Genomic DNA, 23,050 nt, shown 5'->3' with positions numbered 1-23,050 from the left:
AAGTTTTCTAGACACAGTTCAAAATAGCTGTTTTTAATGTAACAAGTATCAGATAACTACGGTAGGACCTCCTGTACCTAATTTTCTACATAAATCTTTTAAAATGGTGCGAGGGCATACTCTTGGTTATATCCACCAGCCTGCAAGCAGAGTTTCAGCAGCGAAGACACAGCCTTAGTTATTGTCTCATTCTTACCTAGCACATTTTTTTTCCTTTAGGGGTTAACCAGATTCATAAGCCAGATCATTTTTCCTTTGGGGTTTGACATTCATCAGTTTATGTTAAACAGCTTACCTTAAAAGGAGGTAATTGGCTAATTAATTCCATTTTAATTAGCATCTAATTTTGTTTGCGTCATTAAAAAAAGTTGTCACCTGCTCCAAACCCTAGAGATAGAGTGCAACTAGCCAAGATCTAATGTGGTCTCTGCAGAATTTTGTGAAGGGAGAGCAATTCCTTAGCATTTCAGGAATCTCTTTTTCACTCTTTTCTACCCCATTCAGACTAGTACAGTGGTGGCGAATCTATGGCACGTGTGCCAGAGGCGGCACTCAGAGCCCTCTCTGTGGGCACGCATGCCGTGCCCCAGAGATGGCAAGGGACTGGCCCCCGCTGCCCTGGCCCCGCCCACCCAGTCTGCCATAACCACCGCGGCCCCGCCCACACGACACCCAGTGATAAATAAATGGGTTTTGGGTTGCAGTTTGGGCACTGGGTCTCTAAAAGGTTCGCCATCACTGGACTACTATGAACAGATGTCTTACTGATATCTGTCTGTAATAGCAGAGTTTGCATTTTCTTCACCTGCTTTGTTTCTCTTATCTACTTTTAAAAGGCAGAATGGAATAAAAAACGTTGGGTTAAAAATGGAAAAAATAATTATTTACCTTTTATGGTAAAAAGGTTGACAGTTTAAAGAGGCAACTGTTCTGTGTGTGTGTCTTTCCCAAGGAGACAAACTAGGATTCTTTCTTTCTTTCTTTCTTTCTTTCTTTCTTTCTTTCTTTCTTTCTTTCTTTCTTTCTTTCTTTCTTTCTTTCTTTCTTTCTCCCTTCCTTCCTTCCTTCCTTCCTTCCTTCCTTCCTTCCTTCCTTCCTTTCTTTCTTTCTTTCTTTCTTTCTTTCTTTCTTTCTCTTTCTCTTTCTCTCTTTTTCCCTCTCTCCCTCCCTCTCTTCCTCCTTCCCTTCTTTCCATAATATAACAAAAACGTTAGTTTGCAAAGTGAAGCTCACTTCAGAAAGTTGTCTTTAAAATTACTGAGATGAGAAATAAATGTTCTGTAGGGTGCAAATAATTCACATCAGCCTAAACTCAAGAATAATGCTGGAGTTCCCATTTTTGGTGATTCATCAGAATATAATAAAATTAATGTTCACTTTTTAATGGGGTTTTAGAGAGAAATTAATTTGCTTTCCAGCATGAATTACTAATTGCTTCCCTATTCCTTTATACTTATATCCTGTCTTTCAAGTAGAATCCATGTAGTTTCCAGCCACTGTTTTGTTCACTATTGACATGAATGTAATTCCTGAATTTCAACAAGGATGCTGCTAAATCCACTCTATTAGACCTTACTAATTCCTCTCTTTTGAAGAATACCTGTAAAACTGGATTATGATGATGATTTCATATATTTTGATGTCCCTTCCTATATAAAAATTTCCAACATGGTAAAAAAAGAAAAGAAAACTAAAATACTGTAATCACAACAAAATCTTTCAGCCCATATTCCTATGGAGAAAGCCTGGATGAAGAAAAAGATATTCAACAGGCATCCAAATCATCTTATGAGAAGCATCTCACAAATCTGAGGAAGGACCAGTGTCAAGGTTAGGTACCACCATAGAGGAAAGCTACATACAATTGGTTACTCTGTGGTTCAGATCACATGCAGTAAGACCTTCCCCTGGACCCAAGTTGTTCAGGGTCTTCTATGCCATAAGCAAAAGCTTAAACTCGACTTGCTAGTTAATTAATAGCCAGTGCAGTTGCTTCCAAAAAGGTGTAATTTGTATAAGCACTCAATTTGCTAGCCAACTCATCACAGTCTGCACAATTGAACAGTTGTCCCATTCGGAAGTGCATTATAATCTAAGGGTAAGTTTCCAATGTATCGACAATAACTAGACTATTCCTGAAAGGATACAGTTGGTAATTGGCAATCCTAATCAGAGATTAGTTGGACCTTTAATTTTGATGATAGTGTAGGAGTAACACTTAAAATACCAAATTTGTATTTATTTGTAATTAAGAGATTTTTTTTTATTTTCTCTGTTGCGCGATTTTTAAATCTCTGTCATGGTTTGTCTTGGCTAACATGCAACAAAATACATATTTATTATAAATGACATTAACCAGATTTCTTTATAGCCAGGAGTTTAAACGCATGACAAGAAGTGATAATTTTTATAAGAAGAATTTACAAACCTGCTTGTCTTTCATTTGATTTGTTTCAAACAGGAATACATTACATTCTAGTTAGACCAAATAACCAATCCATTATTTTGTTCCTGTTGGTGAATAAAGAAAAACTTGTTTTTTTGTGTGTATGTTTACTCAGAATAGATAGAGGGAAGAAGGAGAGTACTATCAATGCAGTGAATTTGTGATTTGATGTTGTGGTTTTACATTTATTTCTTTATCTTTTTTTTTTAGATGAATGAATTTCGGAACAAAATGCAGTCATTATTTCCATCAGTTAAAAAAACTACAGTAAATTCTGTTGAATGGGAGGATATTTGGAAATCTAAGTGAACGTCATTTGGAGGAATTTGTACTAAGCCTTACAAAACCACAGAGGAATTAAAATATTCGTATTTATAATGGCAGTCAGTCAGTAGTATCAGCACATGCCCCCTTACTTTTTCAGGCAAAAGTAAATTTTGCTTTTAGTAGTTTTCACTTTAGTGATGATAAGTGCAGAAAGAGATTAATATGAGCATGAAGCTTAGTTTGAAAATGCATGCTCAATATGTGGTAATAAAACAAAGAAATTAACCCTAAAGAAGACATGAATTGTTGACCAAGTTAATGGATAATAGTATCCGTATCCTGTTCCCTCCATCACGGTGATTCATAGCAGTTTTTAAAAGATGGTATATAAACTACTAAAGCAGACTGAACAATGCTTGTGAAAAATTATACAAATAAAGTGATGGTCACTAAATTTTATTCTCTATTCACGGGATTAGCATGCGTTTTCAGAAACCAGGACCATAAATATTCTCAGTGCAAACACAACATATGGTAGATCTGCTTGGCAGTCCATTTCTGACACTAGTTACAATCCAAAGAGAGAAATCGCTGGGCCTTTACAGATCTCAGATTGGTTCTCCAAACTCTGATGTAATCCAAAGAGAACAAAAGTTTGTTCTGAACAAACAGTCTCTTGGGTTGCAGTAACATTCCAGTCGGAGACAAACAGTCCTGAACTTTGATAGTTGTTGTAAAGCAAATGTGGAAATGGAGAAAAGGAACCAACTTTCTTTTCAAATTTTGGTGTACCAAACAATTCTAAAGTAACATTATTTGAGAATAGCCGTGACTAGCTAGGAAGGAATTGGATTTGGTGATATTCTCAGCTGTACGAGAGCCCACCTTACAAGAGAGTTTAGCAGTTAAAGAACAGAGTTGAGCCATTTTAGTACGTTAATATGATGACGAAACTGTGAAGAGTTTTTTAGATGTATCAGACACTGGATATCTTTTGAACCAGAGGATTAACTGACTGCTAGTGTTTAATATATATATATATATATATATATAAATGGTAAAACAGTATTTAAACCTGTCATAGAGGGAAGTGAACAGGAGAATCTGATCTGGGGAGAATCTTCTCTGGAGAAGAAGGTGAAAATTATTCTGATTGTTCCAAATGTAAATCTAGTTAATAAGTACAATAAAAAATGACAGGTAAAGAAAAAAAAAGAGAAGGAAAAACCCTGCAAGGACTCTCTCAGCCAGAATGGACGTTTGTGTGTTTAAATCTAGAGAAGAACATGGATATAACAAGCATTATTGACATTCAAAGGATGAAAAAAAAACAACTAATGGTATACAGCTTTATCATGGTAGAAATGTTATAGGAAAGAGAGAAGAGACTGTTACTAAAGGGGTGTCATCTTACATGCTGAAAAAGCCATGTTCTCACATACATCTACATAATGCATGTTCATGATAGGATGAAGCATAGGATTTTTACTTGGTCAAAGCTTGTACCTTAGAACAGTTGATAAGGAGCCTCACAGTGACAGTCACTACCTATCTTTGGAGTCCCCAGAGACATTCCTTGAACATCAGTGCTGGGACCAGCAGTGAAGAAGAAGCTCTTTTGCTCTCCACATTTGTGCTTTGATCCAGCTCAGTTTTGCTTTTGTTCTTACTATCATACATGACTGGCCTTATTAGAAATGTCAGATGAAACTGAAAAAAAAAAACTTGTTTCCTTCTGGCAAATGTTTTGCCAACAGCCTGAAATTAGATTTAATTTTCACCAATTTCCTTTGTAGCACCGATGTCCCTTAGCCCAATTGTGCTCTAGTGGAGTTCCGAACTTCAGAAAAAGGCTAGAAAACTGCGCCTTCCCCCATTCTACAAATAAAAATTCTCCATTCTCGGAGGGAGAGTAGCTGATTTCTGCCCCATAAGCGGCTGCTTTTGAAACGTTAAGAGGAAAGGAACCAACTGGTATGAGGCAGTTTTTCTCAGTGGCCAGACCAGTTTTCATTTTTACAAGACTATTTGGGAGTCCCAAAGAGATAAATGTGGATGAATTTCAGCTAGCATGTGAATTGTGAGTCAGTACCCTAGAAAATGTGAAACTGATTCTAAAACAGTGTTTTAATTGTAAGCCAATTAAATGCTGCCATCTGGAAAAACAATCATTCTAATTGTTTAAAATTAATGTGACAGAAGAGTAGGGGGTGTATTTTGCTTTTGTGTATTATTAGTTAATGGACGATTCGTTTTAAAAAAATAGAATATGTAGAATATTTATTTGACTGATCTGAATATTCCTAACATAATGCTAGTTAGGAATTTTCTGCCTTTCATCATACTTGTCCCCTCAAACATTAAGTACCTGATTTAACTGAAAGATATTTTCATGTAGTTCAAAAGGCTAATTGTGTATGGCATTCCCCTAAGTTATGGTTCATTGATTTGAACACTAGAATAACTTTAAAAAAACTGTTTTTCTGAGTATGTACAGTATATGAAAAAAAATCAATAATTGTTGTTTAGTATATTGGACTTATTTACATCCCAAAATTAGAAAACTAATACACAAAAGGGCTTTGTGTATAAAGAAAAAGAATAAAAAAAGAACACAAAGAAAATATTGTTCACTCTGATTTTTTTTTCATACATGCAAAGCCTTGATAATTTTCTTGGACAGTTATCACTGTCATGTGCCTTTATAATTTTTAAAAAAGTTAGTTTATGAAAACAGCCTTCCAGCATTTCCTCTCCAGATGTGTTGGAACTACAGGCCCCCAAAATCATCAGTGTTTGATTGTGCTGGCTGAAATGCTCTGAATGCCTATTCAAAAACCTCTGGAGAGTGCCAGGTTAGGAGGGCTGTTTTAAGCTACGTGAGCAACGATCCGCCTCAGTTTAATTTGATTGTTTATTAAATCTGTTCCAGAATGCGCATGTGCTTTCAAGTCGGTTTGGATTCCTGGAACTGCTTGCATTAATCCCTGCAGTTTTCTTGGCAAGGTTTTTCTGATGTAGTTTACCCTTGCCTCCTTCCTAAGGCTGAAAGAGTGACAGGCCCAAGGTCACCCAGCTGGCTTTGTGCCTAAGGTGGCACTAGAACTCATGGTTTCCCAGTTTCTAGCCTGATGCCTTAACTACTACTACAAGCTGGATCCAGAATTTCATTGAGTCAGTTATGAGTACTTGCCTAGATAGCACTTCTACTTTGTGAGCTATATTGATTATTGGTTGAGTTCTGGGTGTGCTATAACAGGGGTCCCCAGCCAGCGGTCTGTGGACCAGTACCGGGCCGCAGCCTGCCAGCAACCGGGCCGCACAAACAAGCAAAGCCCCATCCACGGGATGTAGGCAGAACACAAAACTAAGCCCCCTCCAGTCCGCGGAAAAACCTCTCTCCTCATAACCAGTCCCTGGTGCCCAAAAGGTTGGGGACCTCTGCTCTATAAGGCTTGGGATCTGGGTATCTTCAGGACCATCTGCATTAGTGATTTCTGCCAATCAAATAAGATCTGGAAGGGAGGGTGACTCTTCAGATACCCACACTGACAAATTGTGGCCATTTTGCCTTGTTTTATGGATATGAAGTAATCATTTCTGGTAGAAGTTTGCAGCAACAGAACAAAATGCATTTTCTTTATTCTAGAAGTAATTTAATTTTAATTCAACAGAAAAATGGTGTGACATTATTCGTTGCAATAATCCCATTCCAGTTTATTACCTGATTGCTTATGACCGCTGCAAGAAATTAATCTTGCAATAGAGTTTATAGACAGATTTTAGCAGAAGATTCATCAGACAGAATTACCCTGGGGTGGGGTAGGGTGGAATACTGACATTTGTAGAAATATATTTAATTAAAATGTAAAAATGCACACGATAAAAATGGTTATTCTTTATCAAATTTTAAACTTTAATCAGTTTTATCTCAAATTAACTGGAAAATGTACTTAGTCTATAAAACAAGCAATATTTTCACCTGAAAATGGAAAGGCAGTTACTATAGAAGACATATTATAGAAGCAACTTCATGCTTCCAACTTCTAATACAATTTCTCTCACCACTAATTGGTACTAATAGGAGTTTTGGAAACCAAATCTAGAATACCATAGCCAAATCACTGACTGATCCCCAAAGCCTGCAAAGAAGAATTAGAAAATTATTCCTTCTTATTTCACTGAGTTTTATACAAGATGTTTACGAATGTAACTGTTCAACAGTTTTTTCCAAGGTAGATTATGAACTAGAGCATGTAAGGTTTCACTAATTAGATAAAGACAAATGGACCATTTGTATGATCCTTGATCAGTATCTGATTATAACATTGTCTTACTTATCAAGAATCAACTAAAAATTAGGAACATTCTGCATATCCAGTGAATAGGATTTTAGCTGAAACATTTGCCTCTTAAATGGACCTCAGTAAAATTGACCAAGTAATCCATAAAAATGAGATCTGCTTTACAATTAAAATAACATTCAGACCACACTGTCTGTTTACAAGATCTGTAAAAAGACTGACCTAGTAACTATATCTCAGTCTATTTGATATGTATGAGGTGTTGAATATTTTATAATGACTATGCTTGTGTTCACTGTAAGCAGCAGCTTCAAAAGTTTGCATACGTGTGCACATATGCATGCACGCACACATAAAAATACCAGTAAATTATTTCTTACATAAACATGGAATAACTTCTAAAAGCTGTTTTGAAGACTTGTCTGACTGTTACGATTCCAGTTAATATTGTCATAATTTTTTCAAAGTGTATTTTTAGACTGAATCTTGAGACAGACAAATAATGAATGTGGATATTTCTTGTGAAGAACTAGAATCAGAAATTCTAAAAAAACTTTAACAAAAGGGGCCACATCTGTGAGCTATCAAAAATTCTCAGTGAAATGTAGGCATGTGCTCAGAACACATCAGATGTTACTAGAACATTATATTCTCCAAAAGGGAAGAGATAATGTATCAATATTGGACTTAGATGGAAGCTTAGCCATTATTCCATATGTTGTATCTGGCTCAAAATTAATCTTGGCTAAATACCACTGAACGCTAATTATCAAGTAGGACTAAATCCAACTGGCTTGCTTTCCTAAAGAGATATGATGTGCACAGAAAGATGGTAAGGTTTTAAGAACATCCTTAAGAATTATTAAAGCTAATGTGTCTATATAGCTCATTTCTACAAACCATCATGAGATTTGTCTATGTCTGTATTTATTTCCATAAATCTAGAATGACACAGAGTATTTGAATAAGTTTCAGATTAAAGCACCAAACTAATCAATATCTCTGTTTATTATTACAAATATGCTATCCAGCATGAACATTAGATGGAATTCTGGCTGAAGTTGAGCACTTCAAGAGTAGGAGTTGTATCCTATGGTAGGTCCCCAATATGTGGGCCGCAACCTGCTCCCAGACCGTGGCCTATTGGCTACCAGGCTGCGTGAGTGGCTGGCCGGTGCATGTCTGTGTGCACGTGCACAGCCCCACTCGTGTGAGTGTTGCAAGCATCATGAGCATTTGCAGCCTCATTTGTGTGAGTGTCACGGGAATGAGTGTTGCAGGCAAGCATTGCAGGTGATTGCGGCCCCACTTGTGTGAACACCGTGTTCATGCACAAGTACACGTTCACCCCCCACAAAACCATCCCTTCTTTCCCCATCCCCCCCGCTCCGGGCTGCCAACCCCGAAAGATTGAGGAACTCTGTCCTATGGGATAATTGGGCATGATTGTAATTGATATGATCTATAGATATGATCTATAGAACTTGAAATATTTTTAATAGCCATTGGAATTTGTGAGATGTAAAAGTCAGTTTCCTTTGCAAATTTCCTCAAAAAGAAATCCCACAATATTCAAAATAAGTATGCATAAAGTTGTTGCCTTAAGTATATGTGCAATTCTACTATCATCAATAAATGTCAGAAGTGCAGCTTTTAGGATCAATAATACCAGGCCAATATAATCTACCTTCATGAAAACAATGGTCATTTTTACCATTGATTTTAAATAAGAGATGGGATTATGTTAGATTTCAGGGGCTGATATTTAACTTGGGAAAAATTTAATGTGATCATGTATTATTTGAAGTGAACAATGTCGATTTTTTCAAATATATTTCTTCCTCTGAGTTCAGCCAGTCCAATCTCATTTCTCTTTTTGAACATCTGATTGAAATGCACATAGCATATCTGATAATGTTGTGTAAGAATGCATCTAAGCTAAACTGCACTCTCACTGTACCTGGGGGGGGGATGGGTGGAGAGGTGGTGGTTTGAAGAGTCACAATGGTGTCTGTAATCATGTTATTGGAGCCCTGCCTCCTTTTTACATGTATTATACACACAATGTGGGAATGACTTTTACAGGTAGTCCTTGACTTAACAGCAGTTCATTTAGAGAACATTCAAAGTTACCACGGCACTGAAAAAAAGTGACTTAGGATCGTTTTTCCCACTTACGACTTTTGTAGCATCCCCATGATAATGTGATCAAAATTCAGACGCTTGGCAACTGACTCATACATATGACCATTCCTGCATCCGCAGGTCATGTGATCACCTTTCACATCCCTTTTGACAAGCAAAATCGACGGGGAAGGCAGGTTCACATAACAATTGTGTGTTACTAACTTATCAACTGTGGTGATTCATTTGACAACTGTGGCAAGAGAGGTCATAAAATGGGGCAAAACTCCCTTAACAAATGCCTCACTTAACAGAAACTTTGGGCTCAGTTGTGATCATAAGTTGATGACTACCTGTATTACAGGTAGTCTTTGACTTGTAACCACAGTGTAAACCAAAATTTTCATTGCTAAGCAGGGCATTTGCTAAGTGAGTTTGCCCCATTTTACGTTGTTTTTTGCCACAGTTGTTAAGCAAATTAGTGCAGTTGTTAAGTGATTCTGGTTTCCTTAATTGACTTTGTTTGTCAGAAGCCAGCTGGGAAGGTAACAAATGTTGATCTTATGACCCTGGGACAGGACAACTGTCATAAATACATGCCAGTTGCTAACACTCAAATTGTGATCATGTGACCATGGGGATGCTGCAACGATTATGTGAAAATCAGTCATAAGTAACTTTTTTCAGTCCTGTTGTAACTTTAGTCACTAAATAAATGGTTGTCAGATGAGGCCTATCTGAACATAGTCATAGATGCCAAGAAGATTTTTTTTTTGACTCCCTTGTAAAAGACAAGGAAAAAGAAGAAAAATCATTTAAGATTTCTCCAGATTTTTAACAATTCATAGACACAATTTAGTCCATTGAACCTTGGCACTGATCCAGAATCTGGTTGCTGTTTTTATAATTTTAAAATGTGGGACAAACACACACAGATAAAGAGGCCCAATATATACACACCCTCTTTGGTCCCTGACTTGCATGAAATTCCTACTTTTTAAATGTTTAGAAGGATGCTACTCATAGAGCATCAGGCATATTTTCTGTTGTTAAAGGAGATATTTAAATGAGTTTTATAACCTTTCTTGCCCACAGTTGTTAAGTGAATCACTGCAGTTGATAAGTTAGTAACAAGGTTGTTAAGTGGATTTGGCTTCCCCGTTGATTTTGCTTATCAAAAGATTGCAAAAGGTGATCACATGACCTTGGGACACAGGAACAGACATGAGTATGAACTAGTTGCCAAGCATCTGAATTTTGATCACGTGATCATGGGGCTGCTACCAAGATCATAAGTGTGAAAAATGGTCATAAGTCACTTTTTTCACTGCTGTTGTAACTTTGAACAGTCACTAAATGAACTGTTGTAAGTCGAGGACTACCTGTATTATAATGATAACATCTTGGAGGCCTGGGCCAGAGCTTCCCCAGATGTGAGGGAATCATTTTGAGTCTCTCACATTTCTCACACCTGCCTTTTATTCTTTCTTCATAGCTCTGCTAGCACTTCTTGTGTTCCTTCCCCAATGTTACCTTTTCAGTTGTCCACACCATGTCATTAGTAATAATAATAAAAAAAATTCCCTTCTGTTGATCTCCAAGCATTAGGGTCTTCTCCATTGTCTCTTGCCTTCATATTACATGTTCAAACTACTTAAGCCTCCATTTCATTATGAGTACTTCTAACAAGCAGTCTGGTTTTACTTTAACTAACAATGAGTGACTTGTTCTTCTTGCTAACCAAGATATTTTTCACAGTTTTCTCAAGCAGTAGGATTCCAAGTCATCTATTTTTCTTTGTTCAGCCTTTCTGATGAACCACCTTTCACAGCCATTTGGGAAACTATGGCCTTGACAATACTTATCTTTACTGTCAATATGATGTCTCTGCATGCTAATATTTTGTCTAGACTTGTCATATTCTTTCTCCTACGCTGCCTAGAAATACAAAGATATGGTGACTGTAGCCATGAAACAGAGAGCATGTGCCACGAATATGCTACTTGGGAAAAAGATGATGACAGATTGAGACAAAATATTAAAATTCAGAGATAACACAATGACAAAAACATACATACAAGGCCATGGTTTTCCAAGTTGCAATAGATGACTGTGAAGGCCAGACCTACTACTACAATCTCTCTGCTTATTTGCATTGGATTTCGTTACTTGTTGATGCAACCTTAAGGCTTTCTTTAAAAAAACACAGAACAACAGTCTGGCATTTGCACTCTGTTCTTTCACTTTCAACAAGTCATCCCTCTAAGAGTACCTCATTGTCGGCTATCAAAAATAGCATCGTCAGCCTAACTGCCATTGTTGATGTTTTCCTTCCCAGTTTTAATTCCAGTTTTCAATTTTCCCAGCATTTCTCATACATTCTGCTATAGATTAAAAAAAAAGTGACCATGTATAACCTTGGTGCTCTCCTTTCCCAGTTTTGAAGCATTTAATGGCTCCATACTCCATTCCAATTGCGGCTTCCTACCCTTCGTGCAACTTCTTTAACAGGGTGTTGAAGTGGCCCACTGTGCCCATCTTTTTAAGAGTTATCCACATGTCTTGATGTAATCAATAAGGCAAAAAGAGACATCATTCTGGAACTCCCTTGCTTTTATCCCCTAGACCTGGCTCAGGAATTCTGGGAGTTGAAGTCCACAAGTCATAAAAGAACCAAGGTTGCCTACCCCTGCCCTAGACGTTAGCAATGTGATCTCAGGTGCTTATTTGACCTTATTCCATTTATTGTTGAAGTCTGAATTGCAAAATCTGAGCCGCTGTCTTTGTGTAGTAAGAAATATGTTCAATTGTTCAGCAGTGTGAGTATTCCTTAGCAATGCCCGATGAGGTAAGTGGTATTAAATCAGCAAGTTATGCCTTTTCTGCAAAGCTTCACTGGTCACTCTTTCTGTGGAGGAAAGCAATTATTGACTTTGTGTTTGTACGTATGGATATACACACATAACCATATGTCTTTATAGGAATGCAGTTACTTACAGGGCCATAGAGTGAATGAATCCTGGAATGGTAAAGGCCATTTGGCTTCTTGAATCCAACCTTCGCTCAGTATAGGAATCCAAATTAAATCATCCCTAGCAGATGTCTGACTAGCTTCCGCTTGACCCACCCAGCTAAGGCGAGACGAACTCTTCTCTGGGTAATTAATCTCTCTGTCACACTCCTCTTACTGTTCAGACATTTTTCCATACAAATCAAATCTTCAATTCATCTGCATATCATGTGTAGCCCTACTGCTGGCTTGATTTGCATTATGCCCAGAGCAAGCTTCCAGAGGTTTTCAGCTCTAACTTCCAGAATGCCTGGCTATTACCATACTAGCTTATGAGAGTCACACTTCAAGACTTCCTGCCTTTGCGCTGTGTTGCTTGCCCCTGATTTAGACATGCTGGAATCTCACCAGAGAATTGGAGTCGGAGATCCAAATCATTTACCAGTCAAATTCTTTTAATGCTGTCTGACAGCTCTGCAAATAACCAGGAAGGGTCAGGTAAAACTTTCTCTAACAAATTTTATTTAAAAACGTAAGCATCTGATGACGTGAGCTGCAGCCCACAGAAGCTCACACTTTTTCGTACAGATTGTTAGTTAAAAAAAAAGCATTAACAGATTCCTCCTGAACTGTTTGCTTACAATCGTTGCACACAGTAACTCTAGAATAGTATGTTTATTGAGGGAACTTAGTATTTTTTTCTCTCCTACAAATGTATCTTATTTTTGCTGAAGCAGTCCCTGTTCTGTTCATTAAAAATCCTGACAGACATACAAATTCTTATTTAACTTGTGGCATATGTTTGTAGGAAAGGGCCTTCCTATATTTGCAAATATTCCATTACTAGAGAACATGATATGCTCAAGCTAAGAACAAATGTCCAGGAAATGTGAAATCCATAAAGACATAACCAGAAGGACAGAGAATAATATTTGGCCAAAATAAATAAATAAATAAATCAAAGGACTAGCATTTTATTCCTTGTCCAGTAGAGGGTGGCATAATCATACTCTAAAACAATCAAATCAGATTTATTTAGTGTTGCTTCTTCTGTAACCTCTGCTAGCTTTTAATAATTTGTAAAAGAGACACCAATATGTACTTTCCTAAACCAGAAGGCATAATGAAGAATAAGTAATTCAAGTATTTAAATGTACAAGTGCCCTCATAGAGAAATGTAAATAGTAATAAATTTGTTATTATGTAAACTTTAATAGACTAACATTCAGGTCACTATATAATGAAGTACCTTAATCCACAAAGCAACACCTACCTTAACAGATGTAAATTTTATCTGGATGACACATTTTTCTTTTTCATTTAATAATATTTTTGATTCTGGCTTTCACCCTGAAAAAAGAGACTTTTTAGAAACCTGGTTAAGTAGAAGCTTAAGCCTTAAAGAGAAAATCTCCATATTAATTCATGTGCACTACATCTAATAAGATTTTTTTATTACATTTCTACTTTTCTTTTACTATACAATGTACAGTATTTTATCATATGCATGAGAAATCTGCAGATGACACAACAGTAGGATATTTACTGAGAATTTAGTTCAATAGTTTGGTTTGCAAATTCTCATGAATGGAATTCTTTTTGTGGGCAATTCCCACTGACTAAAGGGAATTTTTTACTCTCTAAAGTTTCCCATGTCTCTCTATGGAAAAGTGTGAGAGGTGACAAGTTGTTACTGAGGGGATATGTTGGTAAATTTTCTTTCATCTGTGTCACAATGCAGGAATAGCTTAGGATCCAGCCCACTATATTCATTGAGATTTACTCCCTAGCAAACAAGAAGTGTATTCTTTCTCAGATTAGGACTACTGTAGAAAAAAAAAATTGAATTAGTAGAATTATAGGAGTACCCAATCTGGCCTGTAAAGATGATAATTAACCACTAGATGGCAGCAAAGAAGTTGGTTTTTTTTCTTTAGAACAGTTTCTCAACCTTTTTAATTCTGCGACCCCCAACCAGTTGCAAGTTGAGGACTACCCAACTAGTTGTAAGTCGAGGACTTTCCCTGCACGTGCATGCGTGGTGCCGCCCCCTGCGCCGACCGAGGCATAGCTGGCAAGCGGCAGAGATGGCGCAGGCCAACCACCGGCTGGGCCACCAGCTGGCCCAGCCCAAGGGAGGTAAGGCACCCGCCGGGCCCCACGCGTGCCAGCAACCCTCCCTGCGCCCGCTGGCCTCCCACCTCCCACCCTGGCCCTTTTTTACTTCCATTTTTAGTAGTTGCTCAGCAGGGAGGAGTGGAAACTTTCAGACAGCTCGCCTTCACTGCAGATAACTTGCAGCACCATTTGCAGAATGGGACTTTTGGCGGGCTCAGCAGGGCAGAGACAGCCTGGACAATTCCTATTGGCTTTTGAAATTAGACTAGAATAAAAGAGAGTAGCACAGCTAAGAAAAAGGGGGGAAAATGGTGGACTGCATTGTTTGGCGACCCCTGTGAAATGGTCGTTCGACCCCAAATGGGGTCCCGACCCACAGGTTGAGAACCGCTGCTTTAGAAAATCTCTTTTCTGTATCTGCTGGTCATCCATATTTTCACAGCCAAGATCTGATATTTCTAAGGGCTGTGCATATTTTATTTATGTATTAAATTACTATACTATGTAGTAAAACAGGATGCAAACCCAAAATAAAACATTGGTATATTTACCAATATGATTGCATAGGTGTGCATATAAGAAAGGATGCTGTAGGTCAGTGATCGCAAACCTTTTAGAGACTGAGTGCCCCCAAACTGGCCCCGCCCCTGCTCCACCCCCTGTCCCACCCATCTCCGCCCCCCATCCTCTGCCCCGCCTGCCCACAGGGCCATTTACCTCCTCCAGGGCCCGCCGCAGATTGTCCAGGCAGCCCAGCAGTGCTATGGTGGTCAGGCCCTCTGCCTGTGCCCTGCAGCATCAACTGCATGATGGGGTGTGAGGGCAGAGAGTCTTGTCTACGCTGCCTGGCTGCCATGTCCTTGGCTGCACTGCTCCGTGTGGCCACGCTCGAGGGCGACTCTCCTTTAGGGGGGCTGCTGGAGAGTAGGGTGTCATGGGGGGAGGTGAGGCTGGGGCAACAGCACGTGTGCCCACAGAGAGGGCTCCGAGTGCCACCTCTGGCACCCATGCCATAGGTTTGCCACCACTGCTGTAGGTTTTAAAAAACGAGGCAACAAAGTGAATTTAATAAAAAGTACAGTGAGAGTGTGTAGCTGGTTACTCTGATATTTCTTTTAATTTTCTAGAGGCATCAATGTCATTTAAACAAGGAAAGAACGTCTAGAAAGATAGTTTGTATCAAATATTGTCAAAATCAATTCTTTTCTAAACTGAAAATTCAGATTAATATTGTGCAAAATCTGCCCAATGAATGTACACTGTACATTCTTCTAATATGCAGTCTTGTAATGTTAGTGCCAAATCATTTGATTCACACAACATGCTAAATTTTCCACCAAGCTACCCCTATTCTGAAATGATTTGTTAACTTTGTGCCTCACTAGACTCTAGCCACAAAAACATTATGAGACTGCCAAAACATGTCGTGTTTCAACTAGAATCGAACATGCATATACTTAAAAAATGTTAGTCCTTAACTGGTGAGCAATTGATGGCACTGAAAGTGTAGCAGTGAAAAAGAATCTAGCAAATACTGTAGGGCTGTTTCAGAGTTGGTGAAAATCAAAAAGATGTTCCCTGTGACTTTTAGATAATACTGTCACTAAGTAAGTCATTTAACAGTTGAATCTTTCTAGCTTTTAGGTACACTGTCTATAAAGAGGCAGTATTTCACTTCCTTGAAGTTTCAAGCAGAGCTCAAGCTTTGGCTTTACAGTATATTTTTCTGATTTCTGTAATTGTTTAGAGTAGACCAGTGGTTCTCAACCTTTTTAATGCCGCGACCCCCAACCGGTCGTAAGTCGAGGACTACTCAACTGGTGCAGCACCGTTTGCAGAATGGGACTTTTGGCGGGCTCAGCAGGGCAGAGACAGCCTGGACAATTCCTATTGGCTTTTGAAAGCCAATAGAATTAGACTCTATTCAAGAGAGTCTATTCTATTGGCTTTCAAAAGCCAATAGAATAAAAGGGAGTAGCACAGCTAAGGAAAAGGGGAAAAAAATGGCGGACTGCGTTGTTTGGCGACCCCCGTGAAATGGTCGTTCGACCCCAAATGGGGTCCCGACCCACAGGTTGAGAACCACTGGAGTAGACAGTTATATTCATATCCTGCCTCTTCTCTCAGAATTCAAAGTAGTCTTCTGTCATTTTCCCCCTCTTTTGAGGTAGGATTGGCTGAGACTCAGAGTAAGTGTTCTCAATGATCCAAACAGCTTTGTGATTGAATTCTTTAAGCTGTAGAAGCTAGGAAGGTAGGCAGCTCTTAATTTCTATTTTGTCTAAGGCAGGGCTCTGCAACCTTGACAACTTTAAGACTTGTGGACTTCAGCTCCCAGAATTCCTCAGGCAGCAGCTGGCTGAGAAATTCTGGGAGCTGAAGTCCACAAGTCTTAAAGTTGTCAAGGTTGCAGACCCCTGGTCTAAGGCATATTATGGTAATAAACACAAAGATACTTCAGGCTAGGGGAAAGTGGCACATATTTAAAGGATGTCTGAATTTTTTTAAATAGCAAACTATTTTTAAAAAACATGTAGTAGTTTATTCATGTTGTTGTTTGCTTTATTTTACAATCCTGCCTATATCAAGAATACAGAAGCTGTATAGAGATGATTCAAGATGTGTTTTTTTTCCTGAGGCCAGCAGCAAAGGTAATCCCTCATTTTCTTGATTTGTAATGACCCATACTTAATGCCAAACAAAATCTACACAAGCATCTCTTCCCATCCATGATTGGATTGAGAATAAAATAGTATCAAGAAAAAAAATCAAATAATTGCCCTTTTGGTGCAGTCAAATTTGTTCCTTTACTAAGGCCCAGTGCTTATTTTTTACTTTTTAAAAAGTAGCAATGGTGGGTAAGGTCACATTTTCAGTTTACAATAAGCTAAAATTGTTACAAAACTAGCCCATTGCAATTGAAGAAATGTGCTTTCTGTTTAATTGTTCCTTTTAGGCATCTCCTCCAGTAGAAGCACCAAAACAAATTGTGTTTTTCTAAAGTACCATATTAGGGTTGCAGAAATTCAGTTGGACACAAGATGGCAACAGAGAGACTGCAATCCAGGACTTTAACTCCTTATTGCTACCTAGTGGCCATTTAGAATTTTGCAGGCTAAATATGGCCTGCTTTCTATTTGAACTGGAATTCCTGGCTTGCTCCTAAAAAGAGACAAAGGGATAAGTAAAAAATAAATTTTGGCTTATGATTCTGGCTTCTTAAGAAAAAAAAAACTAAATAAGAAATGTTATCAGATTCCTGGTCTGCACAGCTTCTCCCAGCCAGCAAGAGAAGTAAAGAAGATGCAAATTAAAAGCACAATCACTCCTAGCAAACCGGAATTCTCAGCAATTCTGGCTTATAGCCAAATCAGACCATTGTGTTTTTGCTATTACTGATGGTACAGACTGTCTTTTAGAAAAGTTTTAAAAGCAAAATAGAGGTTAGATCCATTATCGATACTCTAAATTAAAAGAATAAATGAATCACTCAACTGTAGTTAATGGGCAATTAACATAATTCTGGACTGGTGTAGCTGAAAGATAATGAAAAAGCTGATTGCAAATGAGTCACAAGTAATGTGGGAGGCTGTAATAATCCTGCAATTCTGAATGAGAATGCTATTTCTCCTTTAATTCTAGATGCTCTGATTGGTGAGGAGCTTTACTTTGCCATGAAATTCACCCATCAGAAAAGGGGATCCATGTGTCAAAGAAAATTTACATTAGCTTAGAAAGTTTTGTATTCCCTGCCTATTGCAGACTGGGGCTATTTAAAAAATGAGACGTGTAAAAAAGGGAGAATGAGAATTGGTTAAGGAAATTTTACAGAAAATAAACAATCTGAGCCTGAAGTCCTACACATACAGTATTATATGCAGCCCTACACACATTATGTGTCCTACTATACACATTATATGCAGCTGGACTTTCTTTGGGACAGCAGTCTGGATTTGGGTTCTTACTCAACATGCATCAACGTAATATTGAGTAGTGTTCTCAACCTTGGCAACTTTAAATTGTGTGGATGTCAACTCCCAGAATTCCCTAGCCAACCTTCACACATCTAGCTGTAGTCCCCTAATTTCATCCTTCTAAAATTATTGGATTTTGTTCATGTCAGGTGGTAGTTCTCAATGTGGACATCCAATGTAATTAATGATTATTTATTTATTAAAACAAACTTATACAGTTTCTCCTCATAGAGGGAACTTTGAAAACAAAATGAAAATACAGTATTCTAAAAAGACCATTTAAAACAGTGGTTCTCAACCTGTGGGTTGGGACCCATTTGGGGTCGAACAACCATTTCACGGGGGTCGCCAAACAAGGCTGTCTGCCATTTTCCCCTCCCCTTTTCTTTGGCCACTCCCCTGGCACCCAGTGATGTATAAGTGGTTGGGGGTCACCACAACATGGGGAACTGTATTATGGGGTCACGGCATTAGAAAGGTTGAGAACCACTGATTTAAAACAATAAACAATCACATTCTCTACTGTGGTTTTTTTTTTTTTTTACTCTAGAGGAAGCTCTAATACTGGGAAAGCTGGAAGGAAAGAGAAGAGGACAACTAGCAGCAAGGTGGATATATTCAGTTACAGTGTTGATAGGTGTACTATTGAAAGACCTGAAACAACCGGTTAGGAACATCCCATCTTGGAGAAGATCGATATCCTCAGTAGGAGTTGAAAATGTAAATCAATCAATCAATTAATCAAAGTGAGGTTGACATAAGCTCATTTCACTTTTTCTCAAGAACCTTGGAAGAGTACACTTTATAACAAAACAGTGCAGCAATGTGATGGTAGGTGGTTTTCATTTCTTTGTAAGCATATATTCCTAAAAGTTTCCAGGGGTAAAGAGAAGAGATACAAAGTCCCTTCCATTTGGCGCTCTCAGTTCAGACCAACACTTTTTGTCTAATTTAATGTATCCTGAGGTTGAAACTTTTCATATAATTTTATCTAATCAAGGAGAGAAGCAGCCTAGAACTAAGGAGAAATTTCCTAATGGTTTGCCTTTAGAAGTTGTGTATGCTCCATCACTGGAGTCTTTTAAGAAGAGACTGGACAGCTACTTGTCTGGAATGGTATAGGTCTCTTACTTCCAGCTCTGTTATTCTGTTATCCCTGCTTGCCCTTTATCTCCAGTGGATTTTGCTGTCTTGTTCCTTCATTTTTTTTTTTTTTAAAAGCCAGGCATGATGTCATAACATTGGCAAGTTTGAGAAAAATTAATTTGCTTGAGAAAGATCCCTCTTTCCCCCCTTCTCAAAAAGGAAGAAAAATTCTGCAAAGCTCTAGGAATTGAGATTTATTAATAGTCCCAAATCATTTGCTTTTCCCAGAAGAGGTATTTCATCTAAATACAAGTTATTTCTGGGGACTGTAATTATATCCTCCCAGTTCAATCTACTGCATTGTGGTGTGGTAAGGGTAAACAGCGTACATCATTTTTACCAGAACTCTTTCACAGAAATGTAGGGGGACATGGGGGGGGGGTATGAGGGAGAGAGAGAGAGAGAGAGAGAGAGAGAGAGAGAGAGAGAGAGAGAGAGAGAGAGAGAATTGAAGAGTGCTTTGTGTCTATCTTGGCTAAGCTATTCTGTTCTGCTTTTATACATAACCCTGATTCCATTATATAATTTTCATTACATATAATATGCTATATTATACAGAATTTATAATGCTGGCTGGGGAATTCAGAGAATTGAAATTCACACATCTCAACGTTGCCAAGGTTGAAAACCATTGCTGTATAGCAGACATGTCAAACCCGCGACGTCATGTGACGTCGTGAGACGTATCGGGACTATTTTACCATTGCCAGCAATGGGGCGGGCCAGTATGATGAAACCGGCCTGCGGGCCGGCAGTTTGACACCCCTGCTCTATTGCCTTGAATTGTGAGTCATTGAAGCTTATGTGTTAATCCTTTGGTGAAATAGATGATAGATTTTTAAAAATATTTTCCCTTTTCCCCCCAACTGTGGGTACAGTTATGCAGAGGAGGCAATATGAAAACATTTCTGAAAATCAAAATAGTTTTTTGAAAAGTGAAATTTTAAGATTTTAAGAATGGGGCAGTTTTATTTTTAAAAGGTAACGGGCTGAAAATTTGATGTTGTGTTTTCATTCTTTTCCAGATATTAAAACAAGCAAACAAATAGAAAAACATCAGTTGGCTGACCAAAAGTTCTTGAGCCAGAATATCTTTACAAAAAAAAAAAAAAAGAGGGAAAAAAAAAACATTGGAGCCATCTTTAAAAGATCAGAGTTTTCCACTGCTTGAACATGTGTAGCATTTTGTACACTGTACAAATGCAGGCAAGGAACGGCCTCTTGGAAGGGAAAGGAATATCCAGCCCATTTTGAAATGAAACTTAAGATGTTCCCACTTGAATCCCTTGGCAATCAAGGCCTTTGAACAAATTGGAGGAAAGGTTGTTCAGATGAAGAACTTTCTATAGGTCTTTATAGCTCTACACGTTGACTTGGCCTGGAATAAGCCACAGTCTTCCACCACCACCCTTTTAACAAACAGCAAAAGAATTTGAATATTATCTGTTTGCATTAAGTACTGCTGGCGAACAATCCTTCAAATGTTGGAAGTCAGGACTTTCATAATAAGGCCTGATTTTCTTCGCAATCAAATGCAGGCCCATTCATACACATCTACCACATTTCTTTCTGAATAGAGCTCAAAGCAGCTGCAGCCTTGTAGGAATTAATTGGATTCCATATCATTTGCATTTTACATAGTTTACCAATAAAAGACGGAGAGAGTAGCTTTATTGATGTGCAAACTAAATTCCTTCATAAATAAAGTAAGGAGCATTTTGCCGGGCTGTAATCCAAATTTTAATAAGGACCCTCCTTCCTTTCTCTTCTCTTGCACTCCTGACAATACTGTCAGGTCCTTGCCAAGGTGGGAATTGATATGCAAGACTGAAATGCAGGCAGCTGTTGAAGACATCTCATGATTGCTCTGGGCAATTCCAGGACTTTGTCTGGTTAGGCATTAAGATTTGGTAATGGCCATTTTTAGACAACACCAAAGACAATTCTAAGATTTGCTGTCACAATAGACACATTAAAAATAAAGTCAGCATAACTAGTTTAAGAAACTGGCAGAAAGAACAGAAGGAAAACAGAAACATGGGATAACAGCTAAATGCATTCTGTACTGGCAGAGAAGGGATAAGGGAGCTGATTAGCTGGAATTATTCCATCTAGCTTCTGTCCTGATCAGGAAGATGGTGATTTTGTTGGAAAAAAAATATTCAGTTTGCATTGACGGGTTCTTACCTACTAGTCTACATAATGGAACATAAGGATGAAACAGTTTGACCAATGGGTTCTAAAATCTGCTGTAGTTTTACATGAATGACTTAAGATATTGCAAACCCAGGAGAGCTGTTCATTAATTGTGGCATTTTAAAATAAAAGCTGCTGTTATTGCATGGATTTGCTGCACCAGCCTAATAATCAATACCAAGCCACTGGGTAGCAATGGGAAAAGGGTGTGACAGGGTCTGAGTCACTACTCTGCTAGGATATTAATCTTTAGATATAACCTGATCTATTAAAAAAGGTGAGTTGCAACTCCCTCTATGGAAATGATGGGATTTCAACCAACACATCTGGGGGCATTAAGTTGGAGATGTCTCCAAAAATCATCTCACATTATTCTGTGAAGATGAGATAAACCAAGCATGTCAAACTGCCGGCCCACAGGTCAGATGTGTCACGCCAAAACCGTTCCCACCCTATTGCTGGCAATGGGGGAAAAGTCCCGATATGTTGCATTATGTAGCGAGTTTGACATGTCTGAGATAAATCATCACATCCTGTGATGAAATCATCAAACTATATCTGCCTCCTAGGTCCTTCAGAAGGATTTGATCAGTGAATAAAAATGCCAAATCCAGCCTAAACATAGGGCTGACTGTGTCACCAACCATAATAAATAATAATGCTGTCTCTGAGGATTTTTTTATGTTGGTCATGAGTATCTTTCCCCCTGTGGTGTATGCATGATGTAGTTATCTTTTGGAGAGAGACAGGCAGAGCCAGAGGGAGGAGCCAAGCAAGGAATTAGTTTAGAGTCTTTACATAAGCACAAGAGAGAGAAATCTAAATATCTTGAATGCTTTTGAACTTTATCTCACTTTACCCAGGTGCAAACCATTAATCTGAGAAGATTGCAATGTATAGGCTTGAGCAATAAAGCAATAACTTGAACCCTTAATGTATGGACCTGGTTATTTACACCTAACATTAGCCAAAGTGTCTTTTCTCCTATCCAATTAGTTTTTGTTTCAATCATCAAGGATAACTTGGGTGGTCACACAATGGCAATTTTTGGTCTTATAGCTGCCACAGCAATAATTTCTTCTTCCATTTTCTTATATGCCGTCGCAAATAGCAAAAAAGTGGCCTTGGCAGGTTATTCCTCACCTGTTTTTGCTCTCCAATTGTAGAGGAGGATAAAGTAGAAGCAGGGTAGTTGTGTATGGGGAGGTATCTTTGAGCTAGTTTTGACTCCTAGTAAGTGCCTGGACAAGTACCTGCCATAATTTTTAGCAAGATCTTTTAGACGTGGTTTGCCATTGCCTCCTTCCTGGGTCTGAGAGTGAGTGACTGGTCCAAGGTCACCCAGAAGGCTTTGTGCCGAAGGTGAAACTAGAACTCATGGTTTCCCAGTTACTAGCCTGATGCCTTAACTACACCAAACTGGCTGTCACATGATTATATATAAGTATGTTAAAAAAAATAAAAT

At 38.3% G+C, this 23,050-nt stretch overlaps 1 protein-coding gene across 2 annotated transcripts in view; it reads left to right on the top strand.

Moving 5' to 3' along the window:
• TMEM242 (transmembrane protein 242) overlaps nt 1-19,741 on the top strand; it is a 33,669-nt gene extending 13,928 nt beyond the window's left edge. The window contains exons 4-5 of one of the 2 annotated variants that reach the window (XM_039358269.1): nt 16,859-16,920; nt 18,794-19,741. In XM_039358269.1, coding sequence (XP_039214203.1) covers nt 16,859-16,876 — 18 coding nt within the window. In that variant the 3' untranslated portion in view covers nt 16,877-16,920; nt 18,794-19,741. Of the gene's footprint in view, nt 1-2,656; nt 5,338-16,858; nt 16,921-18,793 lie in introns of those variants that run through there. The other variant, XM_039358268.1, reaches the window with a different exon arrangement.
• Nucleotides 19,742-23,050: the final 3,309 nt, after the last annotated feature.

The sequence above is a fragment of the Crotalus tigris genome, unplaced genomic scaffold, assembly GCF_016545835.1.
Source record: "Crotalus tigris isolate CLP2741 ecotype Arizona unplaced genomic scaffold, ASM1654583v1 scf7180000019007.31208882:3723066, whole genome shotgun sequence".
Taxonomy (NCBI): Eukaryota; Metazoa; Chordata; class Lepidosauria; order Squamata; family Viperidae; genus Crotalus; species Crotalus tigris.
The sequence above is the reverse complement of the archived record's forward strand: the minus strand, read 5'-3'. Positions and strand labels throughout refer to the sequence as shown.